This window comes from Ammospiza nelsoni, chromosome 4 (assembly GCF_027579445.1).
Source record: "Ammospiza nelsoni isolate bAmmNel1 chromosome 4, bAmmNel1.pri, whole genome shotgun sequence".
NCBI lineage: Eukaryota > Metazoa > Chordata > Aves > Passeriformes > Passerellidae > Ammospiza > Ammospiza nelsoni.
The window spans coordinates 20887440-20914532 of NC_080636.1; the positions used below are offsets into that span (position 1 = coordinate 20887440).

The following is a 27093-nucleotide window of genomic DNA, read 5'->3' on the forward strand; positions in this document are numbered from 1 at the left end:
CCCCGCTCAGCAGAAATCTGGTGGTCAGAGGGGAAGCCTTACACAGAGCAGGGACACACCATGGTAGATTATTGTGACTTCTGCAAGGCACAACTGAGAATATCAAACTGCTTACCAGCTTCCAGCTGACAACCAAAAGACCAAACTCCTGAGGAAGCTTTTCATGCTGTCATAAAAAAGGTAATTTATGGAGTTTCTGGCTGAACAGTTTTGTTCTCACTCTATTCTTTACAACATTCATATTCAAGGTAGCTATTGTCTGGGACAGCTGATGTTGATAGATAAGCTACCTAAAACTAAAGGCAAAATGGTAATTTTCCTTTTTTATGTGTGATGACTTGATTCTACTTACAGAACAGTTTCTTTTTTTGGCTAATTAAATACAGATTTACAATTGATAATCGATGTGTCAAAAGGCCTGTTATGACAATCCTGGGTTAAAAGAAACAGAGAGACAAGACAGTGCTTGCTAAGTGTGATGGTGTTCAAGAAGCTCTATGAGAAAGGATCTGCCAGCACTCAAACATGTTCAAGCCCTTGGTAGTCCAAATGACCAGAACCTTCTATCACATCAGAGCAGCAACACTGCTGTGGTACTGAGCAATGGCAAAACTGTCAGACCAGACTGACTGTTAAGCTGAGGCAGGATTACGTAGTCTTGCTTTCCCACTGATGGAAAATACTGTGTGTTAAGCATCACAGTTAGTCCCAGGTTTGCAATATTAAATCTGACTTTAAAAACTGACAGTATAATTTGTAAAAGTGCATACAGTGATTCTCATTCAACAAGATTTCAAACAGAATTACTTTCAGTCTGGCATTCAAAAACAGTTGAGGAAGTCTATCAGCTGAGGTTTCCTCATCCTTCGTTTTTGTTTATTAGCATCACAGGACAATCCTGATCATCCTCTTGTCCCAGAACATGTCTTGTCCCAGAACATTATCATTGTGTCTCTACCCTCTTTCTTCCCTTACTGAGGAATAAAAAGCAGCTGCCAGTGGTATCAAAAATCAGAATCACAGTGCCTCTGTCAGCTCCTCTGTGATTCTAATACCTTGCTGGACAAGTCCTCTGAAGCTACTGCTAAAGTCAGATAAATAAATAGTAGTACTTTTTAACAGTTTATTTGTGCTGTATAGACTGTGACTAAAACTCCAAGCTGAAGGAACCAATTAATAGCATAAAATAGGAAATTAGCTCCTTCAGTACTTCACTCTCAAGTCCTTGACAATAAAATATTTTGTTAAAAAAAAAATTCCTACTGTGCCAAATGGAAATAAAACAGAAGGTATACTAATCTTCTGAGATTCCTTTGATGTTTCAGAAGATAACTTTTCCAAAATCAGCAAAGCTAACTGAAAATGAATTTTTTAAGTGTGAGTGGATTTCAAGCATAGGAATCTTACCAATTTTTTGCATGAGACAAGTATCTTCCCCACAAGTACTTTGCATCTCGCCTATTTTAACACTTAATAGAAGTGCTTTTGCAAACCAAAAAAAGCTGATTATAATCACATATTACTTGCATTACTAGTTACACTGACAGTTTAAAAAAGCTTTCTCCTTCAATAAAGTGCTTTTCTCTTTTAAGGAACAAGACTTGCCTAACAAAGACAGTTTTGTCATTAGACACTAAATGTAAAGGCTGTGTTTCAACTCAGCCCTTCCTAGTTTTAGTCCTGCTTCCATTACAAGTTTAATTTGAAAAAAACCCTCAAACCAACCGACCAACCACAGCAAAAAAACCCCAGCCAAAAAACCCACATCCCAAAAAAAAAGCCCCAAAAACATCAAACCAAAATCTCCAGAGAGCAGAACAAAGAAACATTCAAAGCCAGTCCAAAACAACCAAGCCTAACTATTAAATCAAATTAACTGACAGCATGTAAGTTTTTCTTCATGAATAGTAGGTAGAGCATTACAATGTCTCAGGTACCCATTGGCCAAAACACAGATCAGATCTAGGAACAGCATTTGAAAATGGAGGGAACTTGGGGGGTTTGTTTTTGTAAAGAACCACAGCCCTTAGTTCATTCTTAATACAGGTCTTATTTTATAGCTTGTCTTTCAGATTGAAATTGAAATGTTAATGTAAAAGGGAATTTCATTTTTCTAACAGTTTCCCATGGAAACATTACAAATTTGTTCAACGCATAAGAACTATTACTGAATTTACCAAATATTAAGTGAATCCCTGACCAGTGAACCTAGTTCAGATTAGCACCTATCAGTAACTATGATGCTTTTTGTCCCATTGCAATGTTGCTTTGCAAATACAGTATAAAAAGAAAGTGTTAGAAGTATTCACTGGCTCTCTTTGAAGAGCAGACGTTTTTCAAAGTCATGCTGGGCAGCTATCAGTGATTAAACATACATGATAAATTAAGTGGAACAAAGTTAAGGATATCACTGTTCTCTTACGTCAGACAGTTCTGAATACAATGAGGAATTCTAATTAATTACCCTAGATTATTAAGAACTTCAGAGCTGTGCTCAATTCAAAACTTAGCAAAAAGATGAATGTATGTACAGCTTTAACAAAGGACTTTTACTTAAGAGTTGATGCCATTACTCAATACACAATTTAGTATGTCCTGGTACAGACTAATTAAAATGTTACTGTTTTGTTTAAATTATATTATGATTATGAGAGCTGCCTGCAACTATTCAACATTAAAAAAAGATCATAGAATGTCCTACCAGGACCATCCCCAAGAGTCATACCATGTGCCCAAGAATTTCTTGAACTCTGTCAGGCTTGGTGCTGCAACCACTTCCTAGGGGAGATGTTTCAGATGAACCTTTTCCTATTATTCAAACTACCCCCGACAAAACTTCAGGCCATTCCCTGAGTCCTGTCACTGTCAACACAGAGAAAAGTGTCAGAAGTGCCTGCCCCTCCCTTCCCCTCACAAGGAAGGTGTAACTGCAGTGGGGTCTCTCCTTGTTCTCTTTTCCAGGCTGAACAGACCAAGTGCCCTCAGCCACTCCTCACATGGACTTCCCCTCAAGGCCCTTCATCCACCTTTGTTCACTCTCTTGTAGCTTTTATATCCAGCATTCGAGCTGAGGCTGCCCCAGCCCCGAGCAGAGCAGGACAATCCCTCCCTTGCCCAGCTGGCCATGCTGGGCCTGATGTCCCCAGCACAGGGATGTTCCTCCTGGCTGCCAGGGCACTGCTGGCTCATGTTCCACTCTGCACTGCCCAGGAGCCCCATGGCACTGCTCTCCAGCCTCTCATTCCCCAGTCTGTCTGTACATCCAGGGTTGCTCCATCCCAGGTGCAGAATCCAGCACTTGCCCTTGTGAACTTCACATGGTTGGTGAATGTCACAATCTCCCTGCAGGGTCTCTCTGCCTTTGAGGGGGTCAGCAGCTCCTCCCAGATCAGTGTCTTCTGCAGAACTACTCAGTGTAGCTTCAAGTCCTGTGTCCAAGTCCTTGATGAAGCTGTTGAAGAGAACTGACCATGAAATGGAACCTCACTACTGACCTGTCACCAGCTTGAAGTAACAGAAGGTTTCTGACGTAGAATTTGTGTGTGTGTGTGTATAGTTCAAGTTGGGTGTGTGTGATCAGGTTTTAGGTTCAGAATTCTGATTATTTGTCCAAATGTTCTCATTAAAATAAAACAGAAGCATGCCACGTACAAAAGTGTTATTTTTATTTTCCTTATGAAAAGTTGTGGATTTTCCTAATAAGCAGGTTCATTTTTTCAAACAGATCCAATGATGTTCCTCCTCAAAAGGAATGCATCCAAAAAATGCACTTAAAATCTGTTGAAAAGTCATGATTGGGGTGTTTTATATAGCAGTAAGCTTCCTGCTGTAGATAGTCCCAATTAATTCTTCCATTTTTTCCTTTTCATTGCTTTCCATTCACCTTCCTGTGTAGCAAGGCTACCAAGAAGCTCTTTCACTTTTCTTTTTCTGGCTGCATCTCTGTAAAACAAACAATCAACACATAAAATATTTCAGAAAGGTTATATTAGGGAAAATCAATATACTTAGAGAATAATTATTAATTCATAAAAAGTCCCACAATTCTTTAATTTCACCAAAACACCATTTAAATAAAAACATTTTGCATCCTCTTAAACTAGAGAACAGAAACCACAAAGTTGAAAACACTTTAAATTATCTCAATTGAAAATGTTTGCTTTTCCTCAAATTGTCCCATTTTACTTAAGTTTAGTATGGTTGATCATTTATGTCAGTCCTGGCACACAGCAAAGAGATGAACACACAGCAGGACAAGCCCCAGAGTGGTGCTGAACCAAAGGCTACGTTACCTCTCCATGATTTCTGACAGCTGCATCCTAGCCAGGTACTGGTTATCTTTCCGAATCTCACGGATGGCTCCTTTAAGTTCACGTTTGTGCCTCTGGATCAGCTGCTTCCTTTCTTGCTCCTTCTTGCTGCCTGCCTGCTTTCTTCCAAACTCTAAGCTGAAATAAGAATGTATGTATAAGCACAGAACACCTTAAACCCACAACTTTTTCATATTTATAAGGAGAGGGTTGTATGAAAATAAACTCAGTATTTTAATTCCTGCATACTATATGGCTAAGTTGCAAAATAAGAAGTTGCCCAATGAACATACTGGAAAAACACTCACCAGACCTTCTAACTGCACTTCATCATCATGCCAGTGGCCACACTTCAATTCCCCATATGCAGCCTGCAGTTTGAACAGACTAAAAAATCTAGACTAGAAGAATGGAAGACATCTGGAGAAAGATGGAACCTCCCCATACATCTTGCATTTTTGCAGACCATCTCAGCAGATGCATTTTACAGAAGTCTGCATCAATTACTTGGGGATAAGTGTGTATGGCAGAGCAAAGCTGTCCTCTTCAATTATTACAATAAATAAAAGTAGACACTTTGTGCCCATGTAGATAACCAATATGGGTAAATAAATCAGCAGCCAATATAAAGCAGATTTCCTAAATCAGAACACTGTTCTATTATCTACAAAACTAAATGAGTGTTTTTGACTATCTACCTGTGACCATCATATATTACATATACATTAGGAACTACTCACTCTTATTCTTCTGACTTGAGTGCCTGACAGAGCATTCAGTAAAGCACCTGACCAGATAATACCAATCTAATCATCATGAAATTTGTTAATTTACAATTCGTTATATGGGCAAGAGTTGACTTTAGTGCTATTTTTCCTACAAGATAATATTTGTTCTTAAAATTCCTTTTCTTTTTTTTCTTTCCCTCCCTACCACACAAGTAGATGTCCCCTTGTGAATTATACACAAAATCTAGCAGAAAGACAGTTGTTTAGTGTCCTGCTTTCCAAATCCATTCTAGCTTGCTAGAAATCTTAAGGTTTAAATGCACCTTTCCTTTGCATCCAGTCTTCTTTACTTACACTTTCACAATTTTAGGAGTATACTGTTTCAATGGCACTGGCTTCTTTTTCTCACATACCAGTGGGATATAGTGTTTTACTTTGTTCTCCAGCTCTTTCAGAGCACTGTGATACCATTCCTGAAAATGCAGAACAAGTTACAATTGTAAAAGCATATCAAAGCCACCATAAATCAAAAGCTATTGTAAACTGAATCAACAGTAATGCTATCCCCATGTATTTTTTTCCTGGGTTAAGTCACAGCTACTCATTAGGACACTGCTAACACTGACATGCTGTAATCCAAGTTGGATGACTGTTAAAAGCCTTTGGAAATCTATTAAAGTGGTAAAATGAACAATAAGAAAGGTCTGCCTGCTGGTAGTTTCACTTAACAGAGGAAGAAGCAAGACTAAAGGCAGTTTAACTCAGACTCTTCATGGTAATTTTAACAATGACAGTTTTTTTTTTTATTTTGATGGCAGAAAACATAGGCCATTTGGCTTCATCTAAGTAATAAAACTTTGTTCTCTAAGGACATTTTCTATGCTTCTTTGAGGAAAAGATGATTTTGCTACATTCAGAAGAGACAGATTAAAAATCTGAATCTCATTTCTCGAAAATCAGCAACTGTCCAAGGTAAGGTACTGACCAGGCATATTTATGTTCATTTTACCTATATAGTTATAAGTTTTACCTCCCCAGTTTGGTACATGTATTTATTTTACCAAGGTCTTACAGATTCACTACAAAAGTACAAGAGCAACCAGATGTCCCTATTACTCTTATAAATTATGTCACTCATGGAATGCTACATTATTACAAGCCAAGTACTGTTCTCTTCATTTAGATAGGCAATACAATGGAAAAATACCTTTTCTAAATATTCTCTGTTCTTTTGTTTTTTCCACAGGAATATCAAAATGCCTGAACTTAGAAAAAATTAATGCTTATACTTGTTTTTTGGGGTTTTTTTGTTTATGCAGAGATGAAGATCACAGAATTTGTTAATAAAAAACCATATTGATTATTTAAATCCTGAGGAATACATACCTGCATTTTTTCAGGATATTCATTAACTGGCATATGTTTTGTAAGGAGTATTCTGACAGGATGCATTATTTCATGGAATGATGGTAAAGATTCATAGAGAGCTGCACATTTTTTAATAAGGTCGAAACATAGGGCTAGACATGATAACCTGTTAATGCACAAAAAATTAACAATTTCAGATGCAAAAACTGCAATGGATTTTCAAATAAAATCAACTGAATTAATTAAATTTGTACTGTTAGAAGAATCCATTAAGATTGCTTGGCAGAACCAGTTACAACTGGAAATAGTTGTTAATTAAGACTAAAAATTTCTCTCTCCTAAGCAAATACCAAAAGAATTCCATCAGCAACAAATCTTTATGTCAGTGCACTGAACACAGAACTATCCTCTACTCTTGTTCTTACTTCTAAAGAGCACTGTCACTGACATGACACAACAGATGATTTGGTATTTTCTGTTCTGCACTTCTTACATACCTGGTATGATTTATCTCTGTTCTGCTGGCTTCCTTTAATCTAGTCACAATACTCAATGGCACATTTTGCTTCTCCCAGCTTTTCAGATCCTCCTTATCACACACCAACAGCAATTCTAGATTTTTCCCCACTGGTGTAAATGGATGCACTACAGTATAGCCTAAAAAACCAAGAACAGTCATTAAACAAGGTCACTTCCACACATTCCTTCTGAAGAAAAACAGCCAACTAATTTTACATTTTTAATTGTACTACCTTTAAAAATATTTCTATCTGTATTAATTTTTTCTAAAACAATGGAAAACACTGGAGCATGGGGACACAGGTCAGTGCTCTAGTCACACTGCCCAAGTCACAGAACCCAAAGGCAGGGACTGGGAGAACCAAGTATTGTCCACTGTAGAAGGTCAGGCTTGAGACTAAGGAACCTGAATGTGCTCAGCTCCCTGGGACCTTAGACATCTGAGGGTCCTGAGGGAACTGCAAGACAAAGCTCCTAAACCACTTTCATATTTGAAAAGCTGTAGTTCCCAGTGACTGGAAAAAGGGAGGAAAAAAATCCTCATTTTTAAAACAGGAAAGAGAAGAGATCCAGTGAACTACAAGTTGATCAGCCTCATCTCTGTGCCTAGCAAGGTTGTGGAGCAGATCCTCCAGGAAAGCATGACAAAACACATGCAAAACACAGAGGTCCTCAGTGACAGTCACCATGCTTCAATGAGGGCAAGGTGTGCCTGACAAGTTTAGTGGCCTTCTATGACAGGATTACAGTGTTGATGGGTAAGGAAAGAGCAACTGACATCATATACCCGGATTTGTACAAAACATTTGAGACTGTCCTGAACAACATCCTTGTCTCTAAACTGGAGAGGCATGAATTTGACAGGTGTATGACTCAGTAATAAGCAATTATCTGGATGGTCACAGCCACAATTGTGGCCAATGGCTCCATGTCTGGATGGAGATCAGTTATGAGGAGGGCCCATGAGGGGGTCTGTCCTAGGACCAGTGTTACTGAACATCTTGGCTGGGGACACAGACAATGGGACTGAGTGCACCCTCAGCAAGCCTGCAGGGGACACCAGGGTGAGTGTGTGCTTGATGTCCTTCCTGTCCCCCTCTACAGGAAGGGGATGCCACCCAGAGGGACCCTGGCTTCAGAGGTGGGGCCACGTGAACCTCAGGCAGTTCAATAAGACAAACTGCGAGGTCCTGCATGTGAGTAGGGGCAATCCTACACATGGATACAGACTGGAGTGGACTAAGAGCAGCTTTGCAGAGGACTTGGGGTATTGGTGGATGGGAACCTGAATTCTGAGCTGCCAATGTGCCCCTGCAGCCCAGAAAGCCAATGCATCCTGGGCTGCAACAAAAGCTCAGCAGGTCGAGGGAGGGGATTCTTCTCCTTTACTTCACTGCCATGAGATTCCACTTGAAGGAATGTGTTCAGCTCTGAGGTCCCCAGAGAAGGACACAAACCTGTCTCAAGAGCATCCAGAGGAAGATCATGAAGATGACCAGAGCACTTCCCATTCGAGCTGGGGCTGTTCAGCCTAGAGAAGAGAAGGCCCTGAGGAGACCTTACAGGAACCTTCCAGTATTTAAATGAGGCCCACAGGAAAGATATATCTTCTTTATCAGGAAATGTAGTCATAAGATGAGGGGTAACAGTTTAAAACTGACAAAGGATAGATTTACACTAGATAAAAGAAGAAACTCTTCACTATGAGAATGGTGAGACACTGGACTACGGGCCACCCAGAGAAGTTGTGGATGCCCCAGCCCTGGAATTGTTCAAGACCAGGTTGGATAAGGCTTTGAGCAACTTGGTCTAGTGAAAGGAATCCCTGCTCATGGCACGGGGGGTTAGAATTAGATGGTCTTTGAAGTCTCTTTCAACTCAAGTCATTCTGTGATTCTTTGACTCATTCAGTGGATGGGGAAAGTTAAGACATGTAAGTTCACATTTGCCCTCTGGGAAAGAGGATGCACAGTTAAACTGCAGCTGTGATCCAGGATGGAGCACTGGATGTTCCTAAGAGGACTGGGCAGGTACAGGGTTTCCCATGGGGTCACAAGCAGAAGGCTTTGGCCAGAAGGTGGTCATGGGGCACAGTGAGCTGGAGCAGGGAGAGCTGCTCCACAGCTGCAGCCACAGAGCCTCCCTCCCCTGAGAGCCCACAGCAGGGCCTTCAGACACACTGTAAGGGCCTCTCCTCCTGTTTCAAACCCCTCAGCTGGAGTGGAGCATGGAACACACTGGAGCAGGGCATAGGGAAAACACTAAAGGTTCCCTATGCACACATCACAAGCTGATCTGTGAAACTACTTATACAGCAACATGAAAGAAGCATCTGAGGAATTTCTTGGCTAAGGGACAAAATAATTTGCATTCTCGGTGCTGGATCTTGGGGGTCTTTTTCCCCTGTTTGTTTTCCTTATGTCCTGCAAGCTTGCAGTGGAATTGACTTCAAAACTTTTTCAAACTTTAGGTTCAGATTATTTAAATGCTCTACAACTTGTATATGGCTCTTCATAGACAGGTCAGAAGACAGTATATTTAAATAAAGATTTTTAAGGTTTGAGACCCAAAGTTGTAAGAGATCATGACACACACAGGCTTATGCAAGATCAGGAACTAAGATATGTGAGCTTTATTATCTGCTTTACTTGTGAGAGGATAGCAGATCTCATTAACAATTCAATTGGCTAAAGCTATCAACCATGACAACTCCTTCCCACTCCCTCCACCTACAGCTTTTCTTTTTTAAGGTAATAGTTTTTACTCTAAATCAGACTGTATTTCAGTCTCTTATGAAGCTGCATTCCATATATCTTTCTCATGTGAGAAACTTATGGATGAAGAGAATAAAACTAAAACATTAAGAGTTTATTTGCTGACTCTACTTAATGTTAAAATTGAACCCTGAGAATTTTTTTGGTGTGACAGTGCATCAACATTCCAGAGCTCCATGTCTACTTATTTTAAAATATTCTCTGTTGATAGCTTAACCATCACAACTACCAGAAAAACTTCCACCATGAATATTTAAAAACACAATTAGATACCTTGGGAACTTCAAAACATCAACACTGACTGGAAAGTTCTCAAAGAGAACACTGGACCTCTTATGTATCTTTTACTGAGGTTTTCCTCAGTAAAAGGAAATGGTGTTTCCTAACAGAAATCAACACCATGCAAATTTAACCAGTGCAAAATCATTAACAGAAATACAAAGAAATATTTTAAACTAGGTAACAATTGATCAATGATTACCACTAAAATTCTTTCAAGTACCTTATCTAATTTTGCAGAGTCCTGTATTTTAACTTTACCAAAACTCTCTGCAGATCAAATATTCCTAATATACACAAAGGAGAGAATACTTTTAGTACTGTGTAACCCGCCCACTCCATAACCTCTTCCCACCTCCTTCTAAGGGCTCAGCTGTTGGTGTTCTGAGAATCCAGGGCTTAGCTCTGATGCAGCCCAGCTGTGTAACCTTGGCTCACACTTCAGAGGAAACTGCTAAGCTGTGAGAAGCAGCTAGGGAAAGGTCTGTGGAGTACAGCCATGCCTGATAATAAAACTGCAGTGATAGGTTTGTTGACAAAAGGCATCAGTAGTAGCTCAAAAATTCAAAATGGGGGGGAAAAAAAAGGCAGCATGAAAAGGCAAAAAGTCCTGAAGGGAAAGTAAGGGAGCTGCCTGCTAAAGTACTGGAATACTGACAGAAGCTAAACCTTCCTCAGCAGACTGATGACTATTTAGAGAACAGACTCTTAAGGATCTTATCAAGAGGTATAAGCATACTAATAAATAGTGTGTAGTTCATTCATTCCCAGATATCTTGTGAGTTTATCAAATAATTCCAATTTTCACTTGGTAATATCCTGCCTGTGGAGTCTCCTCCTGCATGCTGTGCCCAGACAGAAATATTAACACATGAATTAGTTACTATGCTCTGACAAAACTCCTCAAAAGTAAATTAGTGTCACTGAACTGGTCAACAGAAAGAGCTCCAGAACCAGAACTTTAAAGACAGAAACTAATAAAAGAAAAAAAAATTGAAGAGAGACTGGCAAAATATATTAAAAAAAAATGCTGACATAGGGATCACACTGAAAACCTAATTTTGTTATCCCTGTTATCTGTGCAAATTGCCAAGTTTACACACTTATTTTACTAATCTTGCTTGTGGGGACAGCTGCCCTCTATTGCAGTACTACAAATCCATGTTAAATAAGGAAAAACACCAGCTTTGTGATATACTTCTCTCATTTAGGTGATATGGCTAGCAGCTGAAGATTAAGGGTATCTGCAGCATGAGGGGCTGCCTCACTTTGAGCTTACAGGGTACTCATCAGGAATCCATTAGGAACTCTGAATTTCAGAACACAATCCAATCACACAGTCTGTTTAGAATGACAACACTGCACAAATACTGCACTGTGGCCAACATGAGTTCATTTCCTTTAATAACTTCAGTCCTTTCCTTCCTGCCAACAACACGAGAGGATCTAGTTCATAACAAGATGCCCAAGAATCAAGGTTGTGTTTGGCTGAATTTGCAGATTATTTTGGCCTTTTGTTCAAAACCAATGTAATCAGTGTGAAATGTTTGTATTTAAAAAATTTAAAAGATGAACCCCAATACTAAAATGGACTCTAAATGAAATACTCATTTACTCTAAACAAACTCACCCTGGGCCTGGCTTTTGGGTAGAGAGATGTGAAGTACTCCAAGAAGGAAATTTATGAGTTCTGGTACAAATCTTCTGGAGAGAGATACATATTCCAGGAACAAGCAGCATATAAACAACCCTTTAATAACATCTTGCAATGTTGTAATGCGACACTAAAAGAAATAAAAAGAACAAAATATTCCTAATTAAAAGTTTACATATCACAAATACAGAATCTCCCAAAAGGAGGAATTATTAACTACATTACAAGCATTTGAAATCTATAAAATTGCAGCCTTTGATCTTTGATGAGAACCACACTGGCTTTCCCTGGTCCTTAACTGAAGAGTATCTGCAGAACTGAGTAACAGGTTTATCAGAACTCATTTAGCCACTAGAAGGTGCTAAACCACAACCAATAAATCCTTCAGAAATGAATCAGTGAAATAGAAGGCTCTGGGCAACTTGGCAGCAATTGAGCAATTAGCCAAGACTTTTGAAACATAAACAGGATATGAGGATAGAAGAATAAGGACATATTTTAACTCAATGCATTGCATTAGGTACATTTTCAAGGAAAACAATACTGCAAATTTTTAAGTAAAAAACCTCTCAAGTATGAAGAAATGCAATATATGGAAAAGAAACGACTAATGAATGATTTCAGATTGTATTCAGTCTGTTCCATTAGCCCCATGTAATTCACCATAGAAGGAATTACTTTGTGACAGCTTGAAAAATTGAAGAGATATGGTTTTGTGAGTTGGACTATCGCCTGCAAGGGTGTTTTCCTCTTCAGCCCTTGTTCCAATTACTATCTGTGGCTATACCAAACACAAAGCTGCCTTTGCAATACACTTCCACTATATACATTAATACTAACATACATATTGGGAGTCTGAGGAAGAAATAATATATGTATAATAGAATCCTGAGGTACAACATCACAGACATACCTTAGTAAGCAGCTGACTCATGTATATAAAAGCAGGTGTTACAACTGGGTGCCAGAAGTCAGAAGTTGGAAACAGCAGAGATACAATTTTCAAATAAATAAGCTGATTGCACATAAAACAGAATAAGGCAAAATATAGTTAAGACATTATTCCCAGGATCTTGACTTTATACATATGTAACTTTTTAATGAAGAACTACTACAGAGTAGTAAAAAAAAACTACTATAAACATAATTTTCAGAAATCTGGTATGATGTACATGACTCATTTATTGAGACAACTGTTGAAGCTAGATGAGAAAAAGGAATATCCATTATGAGACATTCATTATAGATCTAATATTGGATTGAGGCAGCTGAAAGAACAACTAAGAAGGAACTCTGCCTCCCAACCCCCTTTACTCCATGAGAACCCCATCTGATCCCCTACAGCTCACCACAGTCACCAACTCTCACACAAACACTGGACCTGTGACACCTTTCAACCAATCCTCAACACAGACAATGAAGTGACCAGAGTCCTCAGGCACTGACACATGCCAACAAACAGTTGCAGCCAAAAGAGCTAAGCAGTGATTAGGTACACTTTTATTGAAGGGGATTTGAGTGACCTGTCAAGATCATATGGAAATTAAACATCAGCTGCAAGGTAATTATGAAAATTATTTAAGTGGATATTTACACAGTAAACCAGATGGAAGTTTCATTGCTTCCTCTCTGCTGCTTCTCAATTGTGAACAAATACTCTCCTGAAGGGTTTTGGTTACTAAATATTCTGAATTGCAGGCCAAAATAACAGCAGGCATATGAAAAGCCTACTAAGACAGCTGATCTATGGAATACTCATTCAAACAAGTGCTTTGGGAGTACAAAGTGATATAATTCCACTTTAAAAGATAATGATGGCCTGCAACCTGGCAAAGTCCAGTGAAGGGAATGAAAGCCAGAACTGGGACTGGTGTTCTAAGTGTGACAGTGACAAATTAAAAATAAAGTTAAAAGCTCTTGACAATACATTTCCTGCAAACCCCAAATATCCTGAACAAAGACTCTTCAAAACAACTCAATACATCTTCCAAGCTGTAAGAACCAAGGCTTCAGTCCATTTTCCTTCAATAGTCTAATTATTCCATTAGGCAGCAGCAATTCATCAAGCTGATAGAAAACAAGTAGCTCCCTCTGAATTTGATTTGTGGTTTGTCTTTGAAACTTTACTACAACTTAAAAATACTAATTTTCCTATGCTCTCTTCTTGAATTCTCCAAGAGCCATTTACTTAGACACTGTAAAAGGAATCTGTTCACATTTAACATGGCAAGTGAAAATGGGCTACTACCAATACAACAAGGAAAGAAATTCTTTCCAAGTCACTAATTTGGCCATTATCATATATAAAGTACTAAAAAATGTTGCAATTTTATATCCATAATCTTTTCTTAGATTGTTTTTTTTTGTTTGGGGTTTGTTTGTTTTGGTTGTTTGTTTTTTTTTTTTTTAACCCAAGAGACATTGCACTTCTATGGAGCACATTTTTTAAACATTTGTACTTAACACAATTAAAGAAGTCACACTTCTTTCTAAAACTACCAATTTAAGATTCATCAGGAAAAGAAACAGTGTTCTGCTATGAAGACTGGATAGACAATTTTAATCACCTTATTAATTCCACAGTCACACTTTTATTCTGATCAATGTGTGTGTGTATTGTTTGTTTCTTGGGGGGGGTGGGGGGGTGTTTTTGTTGTTGTTGGGGTTTTTGTTACAACTTACCTCCAGAAAGGCAATTTAAAAAAAAGCCTAGAAAATCACAGATGCTGATATTTCACTACATAATGTCATTCTGCACTTATTGCCACTCTCACTAATGCAAAGAGATAATCCCAGCAAAGTGGATTTGTTACCGTGTCTAAGGCTGGAAGTGTTGCACGGCCTTTGACTTCAATTACTTCCTCCAGATCGTGTGCAGCGTCTCGAAGGATGAACCTGATACTGTCACTGGCTGCTTCAGGAAACATCTGGCAAAGATTGTACAGTGGCCTATTAACAAGAAATTTAAGTCATAATCAAGTTATGCCACTGATGTTAATAAAAAATTGATTTTTAAGCACCCATAGGAAGATTTCTTGTGTTCCATCTGTATTGTAACAATGACAAATTGCCTGCAACAAATGTTTCTTTTTTTGAATATAAATTATTATTGTAATACTTTAGCTTACAGAGGCATGTATTTTTCATTTGGCCTTCTGATCTGAGAATCTCTGAGTTGCAGGTTTCTAAATCTTAGATGAAAAATAATTTTAAACTTTAAAATACACTCTTAAATCATTTGCTATGGTTATGATGTATCCTTCTGAATCTCCTGACTTTAGATATTACTTCAGTGAAGTATGCTGGTTTACACTAGACAGCCCACTATTCTAAACACTCTTAGGCAATATTAAACAACATGTAAGGCAGCAATGTGGTTAGCAAAATTATTACTGCAAACAAGAAAAAAAAAACCCAAACACAAAGTTAGATCAGCTCCTGGCCTATGCTTAGTGCCTACAGGCATATGCAGTCTGGAGCCTGAATCTGTTTGGCCTCCCAGCATTTTTCGGTGAAATTTGTCTGCAGAGATATTAATGTATCCCAGTTCTAAAAGACAATCAAAACATATTTACTCTTTGGGACAAACCATGTGGGACAGTATCAATGGGTGAGAGCGCTTCCTGATGAATGCGACAGAGCAATGAATGCTAATACTGCACGGAACAGATTTTGAAAAACTTACTGACTTTAGCAGGAAATAAAAAAATATGCTGAAAACTACATAAAAATAACTTGAAAGAAACCTGCCTATCCTGGAAAGTCAAGATAAGAACCACAGACCAATTTTGTTTGGAAGGGACCTTTGGAGACCATCTCATGCAGCCCCCTGGTCAAAGCATGGTTAACTTCAAAGCTGGATCAGGTTGCTCACAGCTTTGTTAAGTTTTCTCCATCTTCACAGCTTCTCTGGGAAGCTTATTTTAATGTTCAGTACCTTTTCTGAGAAGATTTTTTTTCTTTCAATCTAATTGCAATTTCCCTTGCTGCAGCCCTTGCCCACTGACTCTTGTCCTTCGCTGTACACCTCAGAGACAATCTTGGCTCTCTCCTCACAGCCTAACTGCCCGTCAGATACTTGACAACAGCAATGCCAAACTGACAACTTCCTGCAAAGTGTTTAGCTGGAACTTCCATATGAGCTCACTGCAGCACTTTAATTCCATTTGCATCTAGCTCTCTCAGTGAATTCACAGAGCTAAAGCCCATGGAAAAGACAGAGATTGCAACAGAAACTGCACAGCGTCTGCAAAGCTTAAAATCCTGTAACAGCTGTCTAAAGAGCCTCCTAGACAGGATTTTCATGCATATATGGTATTACTTATCCACTACCCACAAAAAGCACCTTGCAGATCAAAAAATACATTCTGAGGTTTTGAAAATCTCTTGGTACAATTACTAGATCAAGTAATATGTGAAACAAAGTTAAAACATAAAGTCTAAGAGTTACCAGCTGCCAACAAGTTCTACAGAATATTTGAAACAAGCAACAAGCTAAATTCTTTACTCTAGGTAGCTTTTCTCTTTAAACCCTGAAGGAGCAAAAGTCCATAGGATTTAATACTCACAGGACCAGTTTGTCAATTGTTCTGAGCTCTGGTAAATCCAGAGTTGCCAACTCTCCAATATATTCCAAAAGGAAGCCAAACAATTTCTGCAAGAAATATGTTAAAATTATTAAGTTTTTCTTCATTGTACATATTCTTGAACAGTGATACAGACTTAGAAAATGAAGATTATCATGTTAATTCTACTGTTACTCACAACATAGAAGCATGTATACTTTATACTGCTCCCTAAATACTTACTAAAACTTACTCTGGAATTAGAAGTTATTTTAAACATAAAACAAAACATACTTCCAACTTTGCTTTGTTTCCCACTGCAAGGCTTGGATGATTGCATTTCTGAATCCTCTCCAGTATAGTAAGTTGTTGTTCTATTGTTCTTCCAGCCAACAAAGACTTAAATGTATCGTAGGACTCAGGAACTAGAAAACAAAACCAGAAATTGACCACACAAAAGTCTCAAACTTTACATCTTTAATTCAAGTGAATATGCAACAAATTTCCAATCTGAAAATTATATTGTTCAGAAAGAAAGACACCAGAAATGTTTTAAATAATTAACTTTTAAACACCAATACTCTATTAGCATGTATGTAGAATTATTCCTATGAACACAAGTCAGAAAATAACATGTTTTTCAATGCCTAAAACCCAAGTCATCCTCTACCATGCAAGCTGAGCAGCACAACTATGTTGACACAGAGAAGAATTAAACCTAAACAGACATTCAACCAAAAATTTCCAATAATAGTTACCTTTCTGTTTAATTCACACCCAATTAGCTTTTGCATGAAGAATATTAAGAAAAGTAAAAATACGGCCACAAATAAAAAATTATTTTAAAAAACCAAAAACCCCAACAACCCTGGCATATAATTAGTTTTTTACAGAATTCAACATACTAGAAGACATCCTAACTAGCTGTGGTTTTTTGAGTTACTTTACTATGACTTCTTTCTGGTTAAAGCAAATCCTGAATGCAATTCAAAAGGCTTTGTGCAGTAAGTCATCATCTTTGGATGGAAAAACACAAGCACTTAAGGAGGTTGTTTGAAAGGTTGTTTAATCTTGCAACAGATACTTTTGTTCAAGAAATCTACATAGGACAATAGTAAGATGAATTACGTACTTAAAATGAATTAATGAATGTTTTGTGTACTGCTTGAAACATGTCTCCTCCTTCCTGCTAGGCATGGACCCAAAACCAGTCAAACTCTGAGTGTCTCTACAATAACTCAATGTCACATCACAGGGATTAAACTTCAGAATCTTGTCTCTCCAAGCATCTTCTGAGAAAAATGTCAGTCCAAACACCAGAGAAACTGTAAGTATAAATCACAGAATACTGTTCTGGCTTCTCTTAGGTAAAACAGTAGCACTATGGATTGGATAAGATGGTTGCCTTAAGAAAGGAACTGGTATTTTTATTTTACTGCCCTGTTTTTATCTTCCAATTCTGATGCTGCTCAGAGGCACAGAAAGTGCTCTGGGATGAAACAGATCTGGTTCCTACTTCTCCAAGCACAATTAGGTTTGCTCACTAAAAAGAGCAGTTACTGGCTGCTCTTTGAATAGTAGAAGACAACTAAGAAGCAAAATTTCATGAATGAATGTAAGACCTACAGGGCTGAGAAACTGACTGGCTGTTACAAACCCCTGACAACAAAGGATCCCTGCATCAGTCCTTTGCTTACCAGCAAATGTATAGGGAAGCTCTGATTTGGCAGCTTCTCTCTTTGGATCTAATTTCTCCACATTCTGTGATTCATTTTCATTTGCCTCATGTTTCTTCTCTTCTTTGTTCTCTGCAGCTTCTCCTTCACTCTCAAGATCAGATTCAAGATCAGAGTGGCCATCTGCAGCAGCATCCTCCTCATCTTCACTTGCAGATTCTTCTTGACTTTCCTCTTCATCCTCATTATCTCCTTCCTCCTCTTCTTCTTCCTCTCCCTCCTCCCCTTCCTCCTCCTCATTTTCAATATTAATTTTTCCATCCTGTCCATAGAGAAAACAAGCTAGTTAAAATAATGATAAAGGGGTAGCACCTCAACACAATCACCATGCAAAGTTATCTTAAATTTGCATCAAGAGAATTTGAGCCATTCTACCCTGACCAGGCAGTGAATGCCAGCAGTGCCAGCCAATAAAGGACATTAGGGAGAGAACATACATACAGATATAAAAAATGTAGGGTATTTCAAGGGGCTGGAAGAAATTGGAAGAAGAATAGATAGTATATGAGGAATATAAGAAACCACACAGAAGGAAAACTAGTAGATTATACAAAAAAAGACTTCAACATCAATTACAGAAACATTCTTAGTATAAAAATATGTTGCTTCTATGTGTTAAAATAGCATATCAGATACATATTTGGTCTCATCCTGATTTTATTAATCATCAGTTTAAATTCACATTCCCAATTGGTATTGTCCCCTTCAGGGACAGCAGAGGTTCCCTTGTTACTTGTGTATGAGAAGACAGAATCAGCACACACGTGCACCACAGTCAGGGTGACTGGTAATATCAGCTTTAAGGTTATGTTGCTCTGCCACCTTAATCAAAGACATGTCAGAAATCTACTCATCTTCAGACTGAAATTCAGTGAAAGCTCAATCAATACAGTGAAAATTAAAAAAAAAAAAACCAAAACAAAACCAGAAATGCCATAGAGCCCATCTTCAACCCAGCAGGACAGTGGCAGGGAGGCTACTCTAAACAGCAAGAATACAGTCAGGAGACTTGACACAGAGACTTGACACTTGCAATACCACACAGAACACGGCACTCAGTTTTGAGCCTTCAAATACAATAAAGGTATTGATAAACTGCAGTAAATTCAGTAGAAAGCCATCAAGACTACTGGGGGCTGGGGTACCTGCTCTGTGAGGAGAGGCATACCTGGGCATATTTACCCTGGATATTAAAAAATCCTCCTCACAGTAAGGGCAGTCAGTGCACAACTCTCTGAGCAGCCTCCGTTCTTGGAGATTTCCCAAGAACAGACTGGATCTGAGTAAACTGGTGATTTCACAGCTGACCCTGCTCTGAGCAAGAGGTTAAATGAAATGTCTCCACAGAGCTCACTTGCCAACTGTTCTTCCTAATCTTCTTTACAGACCTCTGAAAATTCATACATTTTAAACCTTACCTTGTAAGACAATAAACGTCTGTCATCTTTGTCCAGGATAAAGCCATCAGCTAGATCATCAGCTGACATGTGGCTGGGTCTCTTTTGATTTGTCTCTTCATCTATGCCACGCATGCGACGTAATCGATCTGCCTGTGTTTCACAAGGAATACCACACCCAGATGTGAGACATTGACATCAATCAGGTAACCACATCAAAACAGAGCTCTCAAATACTACAGCTAGGAAAACACAAGGAAAAACCAGTTAATTTGGATTACTCAAAGAGTTGGTGTAAAGAAAAAACCCAGCACTTGAGAAATTATGGGCAAAAGCTGAGAATACCTTTTTTTTTTGCAGGGAGTACAGTTTGGTAAGAGCACACAGTCAATTGCATTAGCTTATTTAAAAGGCTTTAAAACCGGGTTAACCAGAAGCATTGTGTCCTCTTATTCTAAAATTTGTCTCTTTTGCTTATGAGAATCATCATTAGAAAATAAAAGCTTCTAAAGTGTTTCAGAATTCTGCAGCATTTACCTGTTTCATGTGTGTGTAACAAGCTTGTAGTGAACACAACCATATCCTAAGATTTTTGGGAAATGGACTGAGCATCAAACTCTAAGATGGTAAGAGTAGAAAATGAAGTATCTCTCTGTTCTACTATTAGATACTGAGCTGCTCTGATGTAATCTGCAGGTACTGAATTCCCTACAGTCTTAAATGTGCTCCTAGTATACCAAAACAAAATGAAAGAAAAAAAGAGTGAAACATTTACCAATTATTCCATCTTTCTGTAAGACTCAGCACTCCAGGTAGCAGAAATAGCATGCAACATTTCCAAGACATTCACATCCCTCTGCAAAGCAAAGCTATCCTCATGCTACCACTGAAAGGCTCTTGCAACTACAGAAGAGAGCAATAAATGACTTGTCCAGTGTACTAATTTAACTGCTGTGCAACACGATACTCCACTCACTTAGGAGCACCTCTCAACCCTGAATAATTTAAAACATTTAAAGGCAAATCAAAGTAACATTACATTTTTATTGAAGGAAGATTGACTCATTTCATAAACCTCAACAGTCACATACTAGGTCTATGGGGTTTTTTTGGTTGTTTTAATATCAGATTACAAACACAAACAGAAGATTTCCTGAATTCACCCTCTGACGAATTGCAGTTTAGTACAGCCACTTACAATCTAAGGTCAAGGAATGAATTTAAGCAGTCATTCCCAAAAGACAGGCCCCAAACAATCTCAGCCATAAATGGTATACCTCGAGCTTCTGGAGTCTGGCCTGCTCCTCTTTGGCCAATTCTTCTTCTGTCTTCAGCCTTTCTGAAGGTTTTGCTTTCATCTCAAATCCAAGTTCTCGAACAATCATATCGTATTCATCAGGCTAAAGAAATATTTATGCAATTGTTTATTATCTTAAGTTTCATTATTCTGCTTTGCAGCCATCCCTCTGCCAGACTAACAGCTAAGAAATCAGACTGTTAAGATAAAAGGAAAAGACTGCTTCCAAAGCAAGCTGCAAAAACACTCAGCTCAGAATTAAGATAAGGAATGGTAAGAATAGTTGAAGAGAAATTCTCCTGGAATTTCCCTTTTCCTTACTTAAATTAGTCACAACTGAAAAACTTGAAAAGAGTATCTTAAAAAATAAATAACTGGATTACATATTACTTTAAAAACCCTCAAAACACAGCCAGAATTAATAAATTAATAATTTACATTTCACTCTACACGGTCACATGAGATAAGCCTTTCCTAGTTCCACTACATAGAAGTCTAGCTTAAAGAAAATAAAAGGGATGCTGCTATTCAATGATCTTCAACATGTCATGGAGCAACTTAAACCCAAAAATCAATACACCAAAAAATGAACTTTTGGCCCAGTATCTTCTGTTGTACTTTGAGATCAGTTTTAATGCAAGTACTAGTTAACTGATGCTATAAAATCTCGATTCTACTGCAAAACAATAAATGGAAATTCATGATGTTCTGCAAGAAAATACGTATTTCTAGAAGAAAAATAAAAAGCCCAACAGAATGCCTATTCTTACACTTGAAAGTTTTTTTCCCTTAGTACAGAATACAAATGATAGAAAAAGCATGAGACCATATGATATCTATTCAAAGTAAATTATTTTCATTCCCTTTTTGAAAGAGACAGAGACCAGTTTCAACAAGGAAATGTCTATTGTCAAGTACTAGCTGTTTCATCAAAGGAACACTCCAAAGGCACTCAAAATAAGTCAGTGTCCCCAACAATTTTAATTCTTCAAGAAAATTTATTTGTCCTACAAATAAGCTGCAGTCAAGAGTATTGTTACAGCCTGCAATCTGTCTCTCACTTGATAATTAAAGAAAACCAAACTAATTAAAATCAGAGAAATCACACAAATCCCTATATGCCTCCAACTATCAGATTGTTCTAGAACTGCTGCACTCCTTCAATGTGAATAGCAGCAAACATTTTGTTTCATGAAGTGCTAACTTGGCCTTATAGTTCAGCCACTATAAGTCAGAACTACAAGTTACTAGAACCAAGGAAATCAGTGTAATTAAAACCTCACCTTGGGCTTTTCTACTTCCTTGTCCTTCCTCTCTGACTTTGGGGCTTTGCGGGCAATAAGGGTTTGGATCTCCTTCCAGTCTTTGTCAAGTTTTTCTGTCAGTTCTAAGGCACTTTCTCTCCGGGTTTGCCTCTCTTGCTAGAAAAAGAAAACAAAAACAAATGCAGCAGTTATGTTCAGATGGACATGACATAGCATTTACAACTTAAAACTAAAACACATTCAACATTCATTTAACAAATTAATTATTTCAAATATTTAACATTTTGAAGATGCAAACATTCTTTGTGGAAGAAGTATAGAGCCATGCTGGATGGTACAAGGGTTGCATTCAGAAAGCAGGTGTGAACACAAGGGGAGATTTGGGGAGATACAAAACAATGGCAGACACATAAGTTATATCTAAAATGCCTACAAAGTCAGACTTCATTCAAGGAGCTTGGACTGCTCTCAGATAGCTTCCTCATTTGTTTGCTATGCCACTATTTTTCTATTCTACAAATACAGGGATGGTGACAGCTTCTCAATCATGCTCATTTATACTTCAGGGTTAAAAACTCACCTTTTCTTGTTTAGATTTGGCTATCATCTCTTCAATCAGTTCTTTCCTAGACTTCGGCTTTTCCTCTTCTTCGTCTTGCTGCTCACTTGATACTTTTTTACGAAGGAGGCCTCCACCCCCTCCAAAGTGAGCAGCAGTTAATTCAGCTAGGGGAAAAAATAGCAGGATGTTAATCATTCAAATCCACACATGACTGCAAAATTGCTGCTGGGACAGTATCTCCCTATTCTCTGAGAATGGGAGCAATTTTGACTATTGAACCAATCAATCATGCGTTAGTCTCATCCCTATGAGAATGGCCATACCAAAAGAGATTATGTCAGACACATAATTTACACTGACAGACTCTTGGGATGAGGTAGGATCATGGTTTTGCCCTGTATTTATCCAAAAGGGAGGTCTAAAGATGCAAGAAAGCACCCAGAAAAGTCACACTTTAGATTCTGGCCAAAGGGCTCAAAATCCAGGTACCTGTTTATGCTGAAAAGCTCACAGAGTAAAGAAGCCTGCCAGTCCCACTTAACCCCTGCTAAAACCCAGAGAACTGGTCTGTGTGTGACTAAGAAGTTATCAAATCTGTTTTACACATTCCAACCAAGAACATTCTCTCTCACTGAGAGACAGTACTGAACAAATGATGTACACATTTAGCAGTAATGAAATTACCAGTGAAACACCAGCTGGCACTTCTCACCTGAAAGTGTTCCTCTTTCTTCTGTGTCACTGTCACTATCAACAATATCATTTAGCTTTTCAATTTCTGCCAAAGATTGGCCATAGTGAGTCAATTCCTCATCTTCATTAAGATTATAGATATTCTTCTTTCCATAATTTTGCTAAGAACAGAAAAACAAACCAATGAAATAGCAAAAGATCTTTAGTTCCCAAGCAACAAAATAACACAGCCTTTAGTTTCAGTGCTAGTTGAGGAGATTCTTATTCCAGTGTTTTGTTGGAATTTAACTGGAATAAGAGCATTGTCAGACCAGTATTTTCATTCAAATACATTTCAAGTGAGAGAGTGTCATGTCTCTCTCACACTAATGTACAAATGGACTAATCCAAAAAACCTAGAGAAGCTGAAGTTTTATCTGTGTATCAGCAACATCAATTTTTAACTACTGCACTTCAGGCCTAATGAAACAGATTTCAACCTATAAAAATTACACTGCTTAATTCTGGAGACTGAGTATGATGGGGCAGAGAGGATAGTACTGCACATTCAGTTCACAGTACAGAATGACAGCAAGTCACAGAGCTCTGCTCAGCTACTGAATACACTTGATGGTGACCACCTTTTCCTAATTTAACTCCTAAAACAAAGCAGTCAAAAAACCAACTAATCAATGAATCTGCTTATAACTAGCTTTCGCGCATGTCAGTGCTCAAAGAAACCTCTGCTTCAAACAGCTGCCTGGCAAAACCAAATAGATTTAATGAAAAAATTTCTATTTCCATGAAAAATTCCTTTTTTGTAGGTTCTAAACCCATAAAATAAAAAATAAAGCATTACCCTGCAAAAGCCTCTATTAAGGGGGACTACCAACTAAAAATTCAAGTGTGCCTTGTGGCTTTGTGTTTGGCTTTTATTTGTGTTTTCCTTCTTTAAAATCATTTACCTGTCTTTCCAGAGTGAATCGCCTGATCATCTTTTCCTCAGGAGTGATTTTGGTGTTGTATTCACCAAAACGTTTATCTTTGAACACATTTGTCTTTTCTCTTTCTTTATATTCTTTCAGCAATGTTTGATTGCGCTGGAAGGAAAAAGACAAAAGGAGATAAAATTCAAAGAACAGAGAGTAACTACTTCCAAAAGTAAAAGACTCCACAGTGAACATAATACTCTTTATATTGCCATCATATCATAAATAATAATTTACCAGAATGCAATGAAAGAGAAGGAAAAATTAACATGAAGAAAAGATGGGAACCTCATACAATACATTCAGATTAGGTTCTCTTATAAGCACCCAAGGGAAGATAAGATGTTACACCATATCTCACCTTTATTTTATCACATTCAAAACCTGTGCATTTACACTGCAGAATTCTGACATGTCTCAAGCTTAGTAAACAAAGAATAACATATTAAAGAAAGCAAAAAAAGCCAGCAAAACTCAGCTGAACTTTTTTTGGTCATTTCATCTAAGACATAAAAGCCTCAAGTGGATCCACACATCTATCCCTGTGTCTCTGTTCAGTGTGGGGAAGTCAAGCATCAAGTCAGTAAAAAGAAGTTTATCACACAGCTGTACAAGGTACTTACTGTGTGGTCTACTTTTGGGACAGGTAAGGAGACGGGTTTACTTTCCAATGCATAATTAATGACAAATATCTGATTTATCTTATTATTAAATAAAACCCCAAATCCTAAAATGTTCATGCATTCATGAAGTTTTCTAAAATCTTGACTAATAGTAACAAAATCTGGAAGCTAATTTATAATTTCATGCTGAAGATATTATACAGTTTCTAAAGAAAAAAAAATATTGGCTGTGTTTAGGCCAAGAAATATCCATTTTTATTTAAAACACATTAACTGATTCTTACAGAAAGATACTGTGCCATTCATATTACCAGAACCTCACAAAGTGCTGCACTAAAGGAAAAGGCTGAGTTTCCTACTCCTTCAATTTTCATATGCTGCTGTAAATGACACTAAAACTCAGATTCCATCTAATATTGTGCCAGTTCTACCTTCTATTTACTTCTTACAGGGACCACTATACATATTGTAATGTGCAATATGTACATATTTATAATGTATAATGTGTACATTATACATTAGTGTATAATGTTCATTTATACTGTCTCTACAGCTGAGACACTCTACATGAACATTAATATCTCTTAATAAGTTGGATATCAAAAAGCATTTCTGTGCTTTTTTTTTGTACTCAATTATTTGATTACTTCTCCTATTGATAAAAAAGAAAATACTTAATGCATTACCTTTCACAGTACACGTAACATGATAAAATATCTCTTTGTTTTCACTGCATTTGCCCTTCCAGTAAGTGCTTTAAATTCTGTTCAACAACAGCATGCATGTAACATGTCAGAGAATCTCTGGGACATACTTTCAAATTGCCTTTTTTCAGCTTTAACTTAACCTTCTCTGCTGGTTTGTGTGAGGTGACAGAGCACTAAGAAGTCTTGTGTTTCACCCAAGAATAAGGCAGGCTGCTGCAATCCCAGATGCATTTTATGACACACTCTCCCTTATGCATCACAGATTTTGGTCAGGTAGCTACTGATGGCAATGGAGAAAGAAAAAGAGGCATTCTGAAAATGGTACAAGGGTTGACGATAAAAAATTTACTCTTCTTAAGTGGAATGGTCATTCTTATGACAGCAGGGAACAGATCATTACATCCCAACATAGTTCTACAACACGACTATTCAAGCTGTGCACAAAAAATGACCTGCATTTACTTCCCCTATCGACAGTAGTTTCTTTGTAGCTACACATTTCTGACTGTATCCCGACCTCAGTGCTCTTTCAATATTTCACTATTATACCACCATTACAACATTATCAAGAAGCTGAACATCCTAGAACGACCAGAACTGAGCAACGCCATGAACACTGACTCCGGGCGAGTACTTACCGACAACACGTGCCACTGTACTGTGGACGTGGGTAACTTGAGAAGAGAGCCATTCCCACCAAGCAATAAGGCAGAGCTGTACTCCTGAGCCCGGGGGTTTGCACTGGCCGGAGCCATCCCCGAGCTCGGCATCACCCCCGAGCACTGAGAGGGGACCGGCCACTCCTGCTGCGACAACAGCGCTGGGCGCTCATTCCACCTGGGAGGGCTCCAGCCTTATCATCTCCCACATCAATATACCATTCTCCCTCCGCGCTTTGCATGTCCTCTTACCTTCTTGATGGCCTTGGACCGTGAGACACCCGGCAGCCCCACATCATTTTTGGTCTTCCTCCCCAGGATGTCAAACTTCTGCCTGTTGACTTTCACCTCAAAGGGGTTGCTCTTGACCAAGGCCATGGCCGACTTCACGGGGCCCTTTGCAGTGGAAGGCACTGACGCCTTTTCCTTCCGCTTCGTCGCCTTCCCCATCTCTGCTCCGGCTGCCCGTGGGGACGCGGGGGGAGGCAGCGGCTCTGCCCTCAGTACGCGGGGCCAAGACAGGAGGTGCAGACTGGGAGAGCAAAATGGCGCCGAGGGGTCGCAGAACCCCCCGAATTTCCCCTTGGCCTGACCCCGGCCCTCAGCCACAGCTCCGTGAGAGCCGGAAGGGAGAGGAGCGGAGGAGAGGAAGGAGAAGGGAGAAGAGAGAGCAGCACAGCCCGAGCGCGCCCCTCACCCCGCCATACCCAGCACTACCACATGCGCACCGGCAGCTGGCCAACTCTCGCGAGAGCGCTGCCCTAGTACCGCGATATTTACCGCCCTGCTCCCCGCCCGCGTTGGGCCGAGGCTGAGGAAGGTCTGACGCACTACATATCCCAGCAGGCCTACGAGGCATCGCGCGCGCGTGTCGCCAGCGCACATCGCGCTCTGCCCGCTGGGACTTGCAGTCCCGGTGGCTGTGAGGGGGTGGCAGCGCAGGGGCGGTGCTGCCTGCGGCGGGCGGAGGAGCCATGGTCGGGGCGGGA

General features: G+C 38.9%; 1 protein-coding gene across 2 annotated transcripts; it reads right to left on the reverse strand.

Moving 5' to 3' along the window:
• Window positions 1-3643: 3643 nt before the first annotated feature.
• NOP14 (NOP14 nucleolar protein) lies at window positions 3644-26821 on the reverse strand. 2 transcript variants are annotated; one of them, XM_059470925.1, is made up of 18 exons: window positions 26357-26821; window positions 24092-24226; window positions 23167-23308; window positions 22473-22618; window positions 21911-22048; window positions 20608-20730; window positions 19352-19483; window positions 17895-18195; window positions 16492-16622; window positions 16201-16286; window positions 14446-14581; window positions 12546-12647; window positions 11609-11762; window positions 6904-7063; window positions 6425-6572; window positions 5393-5511; window positions 4293-4448; window positions 3644-3942 (listed from the first exon to the last, which is right to left on the reverse strand). In XM_059470925.1, the coding sequence occupies exons 1-18, from the start codon at window positions 26552-26554 to the stop codon at window positions 3843-3845; spliced, it is 2607 nt and encodes an 868-aa protein (XP_059326908.1). In that variant the 5' UTR covers window positions 26555-26821; the 3' UTR covers window positions 3644-3842. The 2 variants fall into 2 exon arrangements, with proteins under 2 accessions (XP_059326908.1, XP_059326909.1); XM_059470926.1 differs by lacking the exon at window positions 26357-26821 and adding an exon at window positions 26084-26308.
• Between the last annotated feature and the right edge of the window lie 272 nt (window positions 26822-27093).

Coding starts and splice junctions, on each gene's coding strand:
- NOP14 (XM_059470925.1), bottom strand. CDS start 26,554: ATGGGGAAGGCGACGAAGCGGAAGGAAAAGGCGTCAGTGCCTTCCACT. Junction 23,309..24,091: donor GATTCACTCTGGAAAGACAG/GTAAATGATTTT, acceptor TTCTGTTCTTAG/CAAAATTATGGAAAGAAGAA. Junction 5,512..6,424: donor AATATCCTGAAAAAATGCAG/GTATGTATTCCT, acceptor CTGCATTTTCAG/GAATGGTATCACAGTGCTCT.